The sequence below is a fragment of the Lynx canadensis genome, chromosome C1 (genome assembly GCF_007474595.2).
Source record: "Lynx canadensis isolate LIC74 chromosome C1, mLynCan4.pri.v2, whole genome shotgun sequence".
In the NCBI taxonomy this organism is placed as follows: domain Eukaryota; kingdom Metazoa; phylum Chordata; class Mammalia; order Carnivora; family Felidae; genus Lynx; species Lynx canadensis.
Window position 1 is genome coordinate 186,588,291 of NC_044310.1, and position 13,012 is coordinate 186,601,302.

The 13,012-nt window shown below is 39.3% G+C and overlaps 3 protein-coding genes across 6 annotated transcripts in view; 2 read left to right on the forward strand and 1 right to left on the reverse strand.

Annotated features, from left to right (window-relative positions):
• The window catches only part of PPIL3 (peptidylprolyl isomerase like 3), a 12,598-nt gene extending 2,702 nt beyond the window's left edge, over positions 1-9,896 (reverse strand). The window contains exons 1-6 of the mRNA XM_030327547.2: positions 9,621-9,896; positions 8,986-9,064; positions 7,639-7,713; positions 6,070-6,163; positions 5,076-5,143; positions 1,474-1,592 (exon numbers count right to left, since the gene is read on the reverse strand). Of these exons, the coding sequence (XP_030183407.1) occupies positions 1,474-1,592; positions 5,076-5,143; positions 6,070-6,163; positions 7,639-7,713; positions 8,986-8,988 (359 nt within the window). The 5' untranslated portion in view covers positions 8,989-9,064; positions 9,621-9,896. The remainder of the gene's footprint in view (positions 1-1,473; positions 1,593-5,075; positions 5,144-6,069; positions 6,164-7,638; positions 7,714-8,985; positions 9,065-9,620) is intronic.
• Positions 1-12,255, forward strand: part of LOC115519898 — a 20,383-nt gene extending 8,128 nt beyond the window's left edge. Inside the window, exons 3-5 of the mRNA XM_030323759.1 lie at positions 2,404-2,474; positions 6,268-6,465; positions 12,227-12,255. The gene's annotated coding sequence lies outside the window, so the exon portion shown is untranslated. The remainder of the gene's footprint in view (positions 1-2,403; positions 2,475-6,267; positions 6,466-12,226) is intronic.
• Positions 9,971-13,012, forward strand: part of NIF3L1 (NGG1 interacting factor 3 like 1) — a 22,770-nt gene continuing 19,728 nt past the window's right edge. For 3 of the 4 annotated variants that reach the window (XM_030327543.1, XM_030327545.1, XM_030327546.1), the window contains exon 1: positions 12,308-12,836. In XM_030327543.1, the coding sequence (XP_030183403.1) occupies positions 12,404-12,836 (433 nt within the window). In that variant the 5' untranslated portion in view covers positions 12,308-12,403. Of the gene's footprint in view, positions 10,047-12,307; positions 12,837-13,012 lie in introns of those variants that run through there. The other variant, XM_030327544.1, reaches the window with a different exon arrangement.

Sequence of the window (13,012 nt, forward strand, 5' to 3'; positions counted from 1 at the left end):
GGTGCCCCTTTTTAAACTTTTTTTTAAAGTTTATTTATTTATTTTTAAAGAGAGAGAGAGGGAGACAGTGGGGAGTGGAGGGGCAGGTAGGGAAAGAGAGAGGATTCCAAGCAGGCTCCAAACTGTCAGTGCAGAACCCAATGCAGGGCTGAAACTTACACACTGAGATTATGACCTGAGCTGAAACCAAAAGTCAGATGCTTAACCAACTGAGCCACCCAGGGGCCCCAAGAAGCTTTGTTTTTAACTCTAGTTTTATCACAAATCTAGTAACATAAACCCTAGTAATTAATGATTAATAATTCTGAATGGTGACTTAAAGGAGAAAATAAAAGGAAGAGAACCTGAATTATTTACGTCCAGGCAAATACTACTAAAGGATGTAATATTTCATTAATTTCACTGGTTATTAATCTATAAATTAGACATATGTATATGGAATGAAATAGAAGAGTTGCTGAGTCTTCTATTTTTCATTAACCTAACTTGGAATTCAAACTGTTAAATAAAAGAAACTATAACTGTACCTTGGTTTATTGAGCGTGTAAACATTTGTTGAATAAACAGACAAGTTGACTTCTTGCTGATTTATGAAAGCAATTCCCAGGCATAGTGCTTATAGTGAATATTCTGGCAGAGCCTGCTAAATGCCTCCCTAGGAGTCAGGCACCCTCTCTTCTTGCAGAAACCTCATTTTACTAAGAATGGCAATGTGTCTAGCCAAAAAACATTTCCTACCCTCCCTTGTAGGTAAGAGGAGGCCTCATTGCTAAGTTCTGGGCCTTCTAGGGAAGGTCTTTAAAAAGGGGCTTACTTGGGGTGCCTGGGTGGCTCAGGTGGTTAAGCATCCGACATTGGTTCAGGTCATGATCTCACAGTTTGTGAGTTCAAGTCCTGTGTCGGGCTCTGTGCTGACAGTTCAGAACCTGGAGCCTACTTTAGAATCTGTGACTCCGTCTCTCTCTGCCCCTCCCCCACTCACGCTCTGTCTCTGAAAAAATAAATAAATGTTAAATAAATAAATAAAAATAAAAAGGGGTTTACTCAGCTGACAAGCAACTAGTAAACTTTTGCTCTTCCTCCTTCCTTCTGCCTGGAACCCATGTTGTGACTGGAGCTGTGCTGCTTACATTATGACCATGAGCTGAGCTTGGGGATGGACGATAAAGATGGTTGAGGAAGAAGAGGCACCACTTAGAATATTGGTGACAAAAAGGAACCATCTTTCTTCATAAGAAGAAATCCATTATATAACTGATACTTTGCATAACGATCCTGAAAAAAGTATTAGCTCCTATTTCGCAAAATAAAGGAATTAAGGCTTGAAGAGGTTATAAATTCCCAAGGTCACAGGGCTGGTAAGTGGAGGGCTTACCAGGTATATTTAGCTTTCTTTTTTTTTAAGCATTGATTTATTTTAAAAAATAAATTCCAAAAGGAATTTCCAAAGGAAACCATAACCAGAATACTCACTTTCCAAATACTGTGTATTTCATATCCAAATGTGGCTGCTTGCCATAGGTGATGAAGAACTGAGATCCATTGGTGTTTGGGCCATTATTAGCCATAGATACAACACCTCTAACATTGTGCTGTAAAAGACAGGCCAAAATATTGATTTAACTGTGTTTTTATATAAATGTTCCAAATAATAGGACTGAAACAAGACCTGAACTCTTTCAGGGACCAAGAAAACAATCAGTTTCTATTAGGGCTAATCTAAATGATCAGTTTCTGGATTATCTATATTTCTGAAACCTTGTATGTAAATTGTTTATATCAAATCATGTGCCCCAATTAATTTCATTTTCACTTTAGAGAAGTACAGTCACAAACACTTAGCAATACCAATGTATGATAGGAATCCTTACATTTACATTAAGGAACAGTGTGCTGGCATGAAACAATCAGGCAGACGATAAAACCAAAATCCCCATAACCTCTTCACACATACACTGGACTGTGGCTAGTTTCTTTATCTGTAAAACGAGGGAGGTTGGACTAGTTCAGGGGTTTATTCAGAATTGAAATGCTCACAAGGGTAAGCAAATAATAAATTAATTGAACAGAATGTAAACATTACAGAGGCTGGCAAAAGGAATGGTGTTATCTCTTGCCTAATGGCCCTAATTTTTTTTTTTAAACCAATGGCCATAGATAATACATCTGTGGATCTTCCACCCAAGGGCAGTCAGTTCACAACCCAGGACTAGATGATCTAAGGAAGGTCTCCTATAGCTTTAATATTTATGATACTATTTGTTACAAAAGGGACTTGTGTAAAAGAATTAAAAAGACTTTACTGATAAGATTGAAGACGTGACAGAACTGTGTTACAAGGAGGTGCAATATAAAAGATCATAAATAACACTAATGATTATTCTCTCTTTATCTATTCATCAGGGGACACTAATGACACAAGCAATGGAGATACAACTGCATCAAGATATTAATGCTTTATTGACTTCCTAAAGGTGACTACCAGTCAAATGTTATATTTGATGCCTGCACCAGAATGTATGTACCACTTATAACTTAATAAAATACTTAATAACCTATTTCTAAGATTTAAGAATTCAAATTTACCAAACTGTTGCATATGCCTACTACTCCTCTCATCAATTACCCCAGCCTCTCCAAAAGTGAACCATTATCCTACTATCTTTATATATGCCTAAACAATATATTGTTTCCTTTTTCTTGTTTCTGAGCTCTCTAAAGTAGTATCATACTATTTGTAGTCTTCTGGGAAGTACTTTTTACACTATCATTTTCTTTCTAAGATTTACACACATATGTGTGTAGTTCTGATTTTTACTGCTTTATATTATTCCACAACTGAATATACTACAGTGTACATCTTATGATCAATGGACATTTGGGTTGTTTTTAGATTTTTGTTGTTAAAAAAACACTCTAGGAACACTTGTACTGTTTCCTGATGCATTTGTACAAGAGTTTTCTAGGGTAAACATTTGGGAATGGAATTGCTGGATCAGGGTATGTGAATATTCAATACACACCCTCAACTCTGCATATCAAGATAATGGTTCTTTAAAAAAATTTTTTTTTTTAACATTTATTCATTTTAAAAAAAAAAATTTTTTTTTTCAACGTTTATTTATTTTTGGCACAGAGAGAGACAGAGCATGAATGGGGGAGGGGCAGAGAGAGAGGGAGACACAGAATCGGAAACAGGCTCCAGGCTCTGAGCCATCAGCCCAGAGCCTGACGCGGGGCTCGAACTCCCGGACCGCGAGATCGTGACCTGGCTGAAGTCGGACGCTTAACCGACTGCGCCACCCAGGCGCCCCTAACATTTATTCATTTTTGAGAGACAAGAGACAGAGCACAAACAGGTGATGGGCAGGGAAAGGGAGACACAGGATCTGAAGCAGTCTCCAGGCTCTGAGCTGTCAGCACAGAGCCTGATGCCGGGCTGGAATTCATGAAGTGTGAGATCGTGACCTGAGTTGAAGTTGGACGCTTGACCGACTGAGCCACCCAGGTGCCCCTAAAGGTAATGATTCTTAATCTTGACTGTAGGTATCACCAGGAAACCTGAAAATATAATCTAGGTCCTAATCAGTCCTCCTATTTTTCTCTACATTTAGGGGGTTGTAAGACCTTAATATTTTATATTTTTACAACTACACGTGAGTCTGTAATAGCCAGTGTTGAAAATCACTGGTATAGGATGGTGGATTAGTGCTGAGGAGGCAGTTATTAATTAATGCCTAAAAAGTTCTTGTTTGTAATTCATGAAAAGAATGACTTATAATTTATCACCTCCCAACCCCAACTCCTATAACCAAAGTAATGTTTCCTTATGATAGAAAAACAAAATGAAGAAAAAAAAATTACTCCTAGTACCACCATCCAGACATAAGCACCGCAATGAATTTTTTTCAGAGTTTTCTTGGGCATATTTTAATGTAACTGAAATACAATACTAAATTATATATTCTTCAAAAAAAATTTTTTTTGTTTATTTATTTTTGAGAGAGAGAGAGAGAGAGAGAGAGACAGAGTGTGAGCAGGAGGGCAGAGAGAGAGACACACACAGAAGCTGAAGCAGGCTCCAGGCTCTGAGCTGTCAGCACAGAGCCTGATGCGGAGCTCGAACTCACAAGCCATGAGATCATGACCTGAGCCAAAGTTGGACGACTGACTGACTGAGCCACCCAGGCACCCCCTAAGTTACATATTCTTACTGAGCAGAATTTATCTCTCTTTTTCTAATTTCTAAAGTTATCATTCTATGCAGATACAAAGCTTAAAAGACCATATGATAAACTGTTAGCAGATGTCACCTCTGGGAAATGACACTTATTTATTTTAATTTTTTAAATTTAATTTAAAATAAGATTTTTTAAAAATAGGCATGCATTAGTTTTTTAGTAAAAAAAAAAAAAGTTCTTGGGGTGCCTGGCTGGCTAAGTTGGTAAAGCATGCCCTCTTAATTTTCGGGTTGTAAGTTCGAGCCCCATGTTGGATACACAGATTACTTAAAAATAAAATCTTAAAAAAAAAAGGAATAAAAGTTTGAAAAACACAGAAAAATATGACAAAGGAAATAAAAACCTCTAATTTTACCATGCTATGCATTTCTCTTTAACGTAGTTGGGATCTACCACAGGTATTAAGTTAATACAGGAATATTCAAAGATCTAACAGAAAATGTTGAAAGTTGGACATTGATAATGGGCAGTATTGCTACCAGGAAGTCTTTCCTCCCTACTATCAAAAAAAGCCCAATGATTCAGGTCATTCAACATAAATTTTATAGTGAGACATTAGGCCCTTTTGGTACATTACTGATTAAAACATTTCAGGTTGGGCCCACAGATAAGCTCACTTAATATCAAGATTCATGTGATCATGAGATTCTAGAATATATTTTAGGCAACAACTGCCATTTATAATTTCTCCCTGGCATTTATCAAGTGTACTACTAGAAAAAAAGTATGTTTGTATACTAATAACATTAACTTGTGTTACTAAAACATATGTATTAAAGGTTTCAAGTGTAAACAAGGCATTAGAAACCAGATGTTGATGCATTGGAGATATACCTTAAGATATTCACTATATTCATCCTCAAATTTCTTGCCCCAGATACTGTTACCTCCTCTTCCGGTACCTATATTACAAGACAAGCAAATCAAAAGAAGTATCTAATTAAAGTTGAGAAAGGGTTAATTTTCTAAAACAAAAGGGCTATTTTATAACTTGTTAAATACAAATAAAATTTGACATGTCCTCTCCTCAAAATTTCACCTTACAGACTGGAAAAATAAAGTATCTCTACAAAAAACCCAATCCCCTCCCTATCAATATTGTTCATATTTTACTTTAAACCTAAGTGCTGGTAGCTTCGACTAAAAATTTCTTGCTAGGGTAAGGGGCCTGGTTATAAAAACTCTATGTAGGGGCTCCTGAGTGGCTCAGTTGGTTAAGCGTCTGACTCTTGATGTCAGCACAGGTCATGATCCCAGGGTCAAGGGATCAAGTTCTGTGTCCATGCTCACCATGGAACCTGCTTAAGATTCATTCTCTCTCTCTCTCTCTCTCTCTCTCTCTCTCTCTCTCTCTCCCCTTCCCTCCTTCCCCCCTCTGCCCCTCTCCCCCCACTTTCGCTCTCTCTCAAAAAAACAACAAAAAAACCCAACACAACAATCCACATGCTTATATTTTATCTATTTTATAAAAATTAAATAAATTTTATTTAAAAAATATTTTGAGGGGCGCCTGGGTGGCTCAGTCGGTTAAGCGGCTGACTTCGGCTCAGGTCATGATCTCGCGGTCCATGAGTTCGAGCCCCGCATCGGGCTCTGTGCTGACAGCTCAGAGCCTGGAGCCTTTTTCGGATTCTGTGTCTCCCTCTCTCTGACCCTCCCCCGTTCATGCTCTGTCTCTCTCTGTCTCAAAAATAAATAAACGTTAAAAAAAAAAAATATTTTGAGTATAGTTGACACACAATATTACATTATATATTTTTCTATTCTTTGTCTACCCTCTTTTTCACACTATATACCCAATTCTCTAGATATTAATAGAATAACTTACCTGTTGGATCTCCTGTTTGAACCATGAAACCCTTGATATTTCTATGAAATATACATCCATTGTAGTAATTACTGGCACAAAGAGCCAAGAAATTCTGAAAAGAGTAAAAATAATAACTGGGAAATGATATAGCAGAAACATTTAAAGAACAAACTGTATTTACTAAAAACAATATAACAATGTATTTATGTCTTTTAGGCGTTACATTGGATAATGTCACTTCTCTGCCTAAAACACTTTGCTTCCTTCTGTTTTTGGAATAAAACACACAATCTTCAGTAGGGCCTAATAGGCCCTTCATGACCTGGCCTACCTCTGCATCTCATGTGATAATAACTTCTTTCTGTTACTTACTGTGTTAACCCCATCATCCTTCTGAAAATTCATCCACAAGAGGTAAGCACTTCTACCTTGAGGCCTTTGTATTGCTATCTCTATACCTGGCATATTCTTTTTATATGTCTTTCTATGGAGATGCCTTCATTATTTTTCTGCATGTGATTTAAGTATCACTTTCTTGGTTAGGCCTGCCCTCACCTTCTTTTAAATAATTATTTTCTGTTAGTCCCTACATCAACACTTTATTTCTTTCAAGACATTATCACGTTCTAGAATCACTTTTTTTTTCTAGAATGAATCCCTCCCTGTCCCCCCTCCCTCCTCCAATGCTTATCTTCTCAGCTAGAATATCAGTTTCACGAAGGCAAGGAATGTCTCTTGGTCATTACAGTACTCCCAGACCCTGGCAAGATAGCCTTTCATAAATAATTGTAGATTTTTTTTAAGTTTGAGAGAGAGAGAGTGCACGTGTGAACGAATGCCCATGTGCATGAGGGGCAGAGAGAGAATCCCAAGCAGACTCTGCACTGACAGCAGCAGAGCCTGACTTGGGGTTTGATCCTACAAACCATAAGATCATGACCTGAGCCAAAATTACAAGTTGGTGCCTAACCAACTGAGCCACCAGGTGTCCCCATAAATAAATGTTGAATGAATATATAGAGAGAGCCAATTCTTTCCTTCTTTGTCATTTAAACAAGTAAAATAACATAAGAAACAGTTATCTTACCTAACATGCTTATGATTACTTATATTTCCAGAGGAAAATAAGTCAAAAGAAAAAGACACCAGCCACTCTATGGTTAGAGAAAAATTATCTACTCTTTTTTTGATCCTCAAAGGTTAAGTGGAAACCAGGCCAATAATTCTAATGGATAGTTTTTCCTGACAATGGTTTTGTATTTTTAAATTTTATGTTTATTTATTTTTGAGAGAGATCATGTATGCATGTGTGTGCAGGGGAGGGGCAAAGTGAGGGAGGGGTAGAGGGCTGCCATGCTGGCAGCAGAGAGCCTGTTGTAGGGCTGGAACTCAAGAATCTGAACCATGAGATCAGGACCTGAGCTGAAGTCAGACACTTAACCAACTAAGCCACCTAGCCGCCCCATGACAATGGTTTTATAGACAAGTTTTTTTTTATTTTTATATCTTTAGGTTAAGATAATTTGATTTCAAAATGGTTATCCTGTTGCATTAACTCATTTTTAATATGTACATAATGATACTTACCTCACATGTTTTGGGTGTCCTTTCACAGAAGACTTCTATTTTAATATCACCTACATCTGTATGCAGTGTCACTGACTAAAAAGGAGAGAGAATGTGAGAACAATTAAGATTTCTTCGGATGACTTTATGCATTGTATTATTTCCCAAACTAGATTAAAGATGACAATCTGAATGAAAACACAGAAAGAAATACCATTTCAGAGATGACCTATCCACATAGCTGAGAAGCTGTACTTCTTCCAAATTTACTTCAGCAGTAGAAAAAAAACTCCAGATGATAAATACATGTTAATGTAAAATAGTATCCACCCTAAAAACTTGACAGTAAATACTGTGATGGAAATACTTAAAGTTTGAATTTTTCATCAATAAAAATGAAAACAATGGTTAGTTAGTATTACTGATTTAAATAGCAACTCCCCAACATCATTAATATATATTGAAAAATAGTAAGAAAATGACTTTTCAAAACATAGTCTGCACCATTTCCCTTAATGTAATTAAATTGAGAGGCAGTGTTAAAAACAATTCCTTTCTTCACTAAAGACAACAATTCTCAGTTTTTCTAGATTCTAAATGTGCAGAGATAACCATATGACTCTTGCTTGCTTGTTTTTTGTTTATCTGATGTTGAGTAACATTCCTTTTGTTACCCATTGTGGGGTGGGATTCTGAGAGGTTATTATTTTTTTAATGTTTATTTTTGAGGGGGGAGGGGCAGAGAGAGAGAGGGAGACAGAATTTGAAGCAGGCTCCAGGCTCTGAGCTGTCAGCACAGAGCCTGACATGGGGCTCAAACTCAGGAACCTCGAGATCATGACCTGAGTGAAGTCAGAAGCTTAACCAACTGAGTCACCCAGGCGCCCCTGGCGGGGTTATTCTGAGGCTTCCTTTTTCATTTCTCTTCTTCCAGTAGTATCCAGCAGTCAGAGAGTATGTTCAGGTTGATAGAGGGCAGGAGTGTGTGTGAGGTGGGGTTGGGGGGGGGAGACAGCATGATTCTCATTGCTTCTACTTCAAGCTCTAGTTGCCCACCTTAGAACAAACAAAAGGATCCAATTAAAATGATCACACCTGGCTATAAGCTTCAACTCCCTCTTTCCATCTATATGTTGTAATCAGTCTTTTTCTGTAAAAAGTAAATTCTATGCATTTTAAGTGAAAACACTGAAGAATTTAAAAGTAGTTTTGTTTCTGGCTTTGTTTAGAGGCATCATATATTTTATGCTTCTACAGTTTATCATTTCTGTCTTGCCATTGAAAGTTCATGCAGTTTTATTTCCCTTCAATGAATTTCTAAAAATTATTTATAATGAAAGGCATTCATAAGAATTGTGTAAAACTTACCATTTTTCTTCCTGATGGTTTCGGGAAGTATTATTGCTTAATTTCTCAGTCTCCCTGAGAGAAGTTAGAAAACGAATCTCTATTCCCAAAAGAGAAAAGAATTAAGTTTATTTTCCTCTCTTAATTCACACGTGCTCATTTTTAATGCATATTTAAAATGCCTACAATAGCACCCTCTAAGTAATAAAAATTTGGTTATGGAAATGATGAGATCCTATCCGACTCAAGCCCCTCAATCTCTTACTTCCCCTGCTCACTCTTCTTCAAAAGCCTCCTCGCAAACTCCGCAACTAGCCAGGTACATTTCCGCCTTGGGATCTAGGCACTGGGTGTTCCCTTTGTCTGGAACACTTATACTTAGACATCTGGACAGCTATTTTCCTCACGTCCAAGTCTCTGCTCAAAAGTCAGGTCTCATTGGCCTGATAACTCTATTTAAAACTGCCTTGACTCTAGTGCCTGCCCAATTTCCTTTTTTCATAGCACTTATCACTAATATACTACATATTTTTCTAATTAAATCTGTTCCAACACCACCCTCCCCGCCCCGAATGCTGACGCAAGCCCAAGAACTAAAACACGGAGCTTGACAAGTGTCTCAATAAGTGAATGAAAGAGTGTGTGATATTACTTACCACTTCAGTTAGCACAGCTCTAATTGAAACGACGCATGCCGTTCCTTGCAGATGGCCATGTTTCGAAATAAGTGTCTTAGGGCTACCGGAAGTCGAGGGCGGGACCCATTAGCGAGAACGCCCCTCTCCTGCTCGCCTCCTTTTCCCTTCCAGCCTCATTGCTATCTCAAACCAAAATGACTAGAACTAGGAAGACAGTGTCATTTATCTTCACCTGGTACGCTTTTGACAGTGAACGGGAGCTCTTTTAATGATAATACAAAGACACAAAACGTAAACCGGAACTATTCTGGGCAACCTCCAGAAGTGCCTTGGGTTCAGACGTAAAACGGGAAGGACCACTTCCGCCCAGCTCCATTCCCCCGCCCCATCTTGCAATGCCAAGAGTCCCTGCGCAGGACCGGAAGTGGTGCTAGAGGAGACTTGGTGAGTCCTGGGCTATTTATTCCCGCTTGGCCAGGCCCAGGTTAGCGTAAATTGTGGGAGTTGTGAGATTGTGTCTGTGAAAGGAGGCAGAGGAGGGGACAGGGGCAGGAAACTGGCTTGTGGCATAAGAGCATAGGGCACCAGGGGAGCAGGGGTCCTAACTCAGGAGTTTCTGCCAGTGCCTGGTCTCGTCACTGTCCTGGAAAAGGTCTGAAGTGGGACTGAAATGTCAGGTAGATAAAGTAACGTAAGAGGGTGCAGTTCGCAGGCTGTAAAGTGGTCCCTACTAATGTATTTTAAAAACAGTGCTTACTCTAGGCCAGGCATTGTTCCCAGCTGTACGGTTAAATCTTGTGACAACACTATAAGCAGGGCACTTTTATTCTCATTCTAGAGAAGGTGAGACAGCAGAGGTTGAGACATTTGTTACACAGCTGTGGTTCTGGGAGTTCGTTGCTTTCAGAATGGGTCCTCCAACCCACAATGCTATGCCGCCTCCCATTGTTAATTGTTGGCATCAAGCTTCGCGGTTTTCTAAAAATGGAGGGTGTTCTATGTTATTTACAAGGGTTCTTTCAAATTTAGCAGTAAATAACTCAAAAGTGGTATGGTGGCCCACTAGGGCTTCACTTTCAAGGCCTGCCAGATTTAGAAGAGTCTGGAAAGTGGGGCAGTATCAGAACTTGGAAATTCGAGAGTGGAAGTGGTATAAGGACCTTTAGAAGGTCTTCCGAGACCTTAGGCTCCAGTGGATTTTGTAGGCTCTGCATCATTTCTGTGTTTTTGTTTTTGTTTTTAAGAAAAAGCGTGCGGGGAGAGGGGCAGAGGGAGAGAGAGAATTCCATGCAGGCGCCGTGGGGCCTGACACGGGGCTTCATCGCAGGACCCTGGGATCATGCCCTGAGTCAAAATCAAGAAGAATTGGGTACTCAACCAACTGAGCCCCCCCCCCCTCCCCGGGCACCCCATTCAAATCAGATACTGAACAAGTATTCACATCTCTTAGTAAACATTTCTGCTGAAAAAAATAGTTTTTTTCAACAAATTTGTTAAACATTTTTGTTGAAAGAATTTGTTTTTGAAATTACTGGGTTATGACTAATTTGATAAAATTTACAGTTGGCCATGCTTTTCTTGTTAATTGTGCATACAATGAATGCTTTTCTTCAAAAACAGAAATGTTCCTAGAATCTTATGGAATTAACAGTGTTTTGTATAGGGGCTAGACACTGAAGATGTTTATTAAGAAAAACTTTATTTGAGGCACCTGGGTGGCTCAGTTGGTTAAGTGTCCAACTTCAGTTCAGGTCATGATCTCACCGTTCCTGAGTTCAAGCCCTCCATCAGGCTCTCTGCTGTGAGCACAGATCTGGCTTCAGATTCTTCCTCTCTGTCTCTGCCCCTCCCCTGCTCACACTGTCTCTCTCAAAAATAAATGTTAAAAAAAAAAAAAAAAAGCTTTATTTAAGAAGTTAAAGGATGGGGCACCTGGGTGACTCAGCTGGTTAGTGTCCGACACGATTTCAGCTCAGGTCATGATCTCCCAGTTTGTGAGAGCCCGGAGTTGGGCTCTGTGCTGACAGCATGGGATATTCTCTCTTTCTTTCTCCCCCACCATTCCTCTCCCCACCCCTCCCCCACTTGCACTGTCTCTGACTCTGTCAAAATAAATAAAAAGTTGAAGGAAACTTGTAAGGAAAGATAGTATTTAGAGTAATGGAAAAGGGTTGAGGGTGGTTGAAGCAAGGATGGGGAGAAAAAGAACTTTGTGTTGGGGGCTGAGGAAGTGGGGATGAATGTGTACTATGTACCAGGCTTGTGGTAGGTGATTTACACATCTTAATTGATTTGCTTCTATGGATGGCCTTTGATTTTGGTTATAGTAGCTCCCATTTGGTAAATGAGAAAACAGCCTCAGAGAAGCTAAGTGACTTACCTAAGGTATCATGTGCTGGTAAGTGGCAGAATCAGTATTTGAACCCAGGGATATGTGACTATAGTTCTTTTGCTCATATGCTTTGCTACCTCAAAGGTCCAGGCTTAAAGTGTAACCATGTGTACCATTTCCTGGGTATTGACTTCAGATACTCAATTTTACCTGATTTCTTCTCTCCGTTTTGTTTTGTTTTGTTTTGTTTTGTTTTGTTTTGTTTTGTTTTGTTTTGTTTTGTTGTTGTTAGTGTGCAAGCCGGAGAGAGGGGCAGAGAGAGAGACTCTTAAGCAGGCTTCATGCTCAGTGGGGAGCTCAGTGCAGAACTCGATCCCACAACTCTGGGATCGTGACCTGAGCTGAAATCAAGAGTCAGACGCTCAACTGACTGAGCCACCCAAGCATCCCAGTTTTACCTAATTTCTGTATGTTATCTCGTGTACTCCTCACTCCCACAACAATCCGGCTTGTTCATTCCCTGATCTGCAGTTCTTCCCGTTCCTTCATGGATTTGAAGGTTCTCCTTTCCTCCTTGAATGACTTTGCATCCCTCTCACTTGCTGAGAGTTGGGACAATGTTGGATTACTGGTGGAACCAAGCCCACCACACACTGTAAACACACTCTTCCTTACCAATGACTTGACCGAGGAAGTGATGGAGGAGGCGCTGCAAAAGAAGTCGGATCTTATTCTCTCCTACCATCCGCCTATTTTCCGACCTTTGACGCACATAACCTGGAAAACATGGAAGGAGCGCCTGGTGATTCAGGCTCTGGAAAACAGAGTTGGTATTTACTCTCCTCACACAGCCTATGATGCTGCACCCCAGGGAGTCAATAGCTGGTTGGCTAAAGGGCTTGGTGAGAAGCCTCTTCTTTCATGTTTAATATTTTCCCTACGAATGCTTTGAAATTTTAGAATGTCTTTCTAGTAGAACTTTAACTGCTTTAGATGTGGGTACCATTCTATTTTTATATATTTAAAAATAATGTTGTGAAATCTGGCCATTAAATTGCATTTGAGAAATTAAATTTTC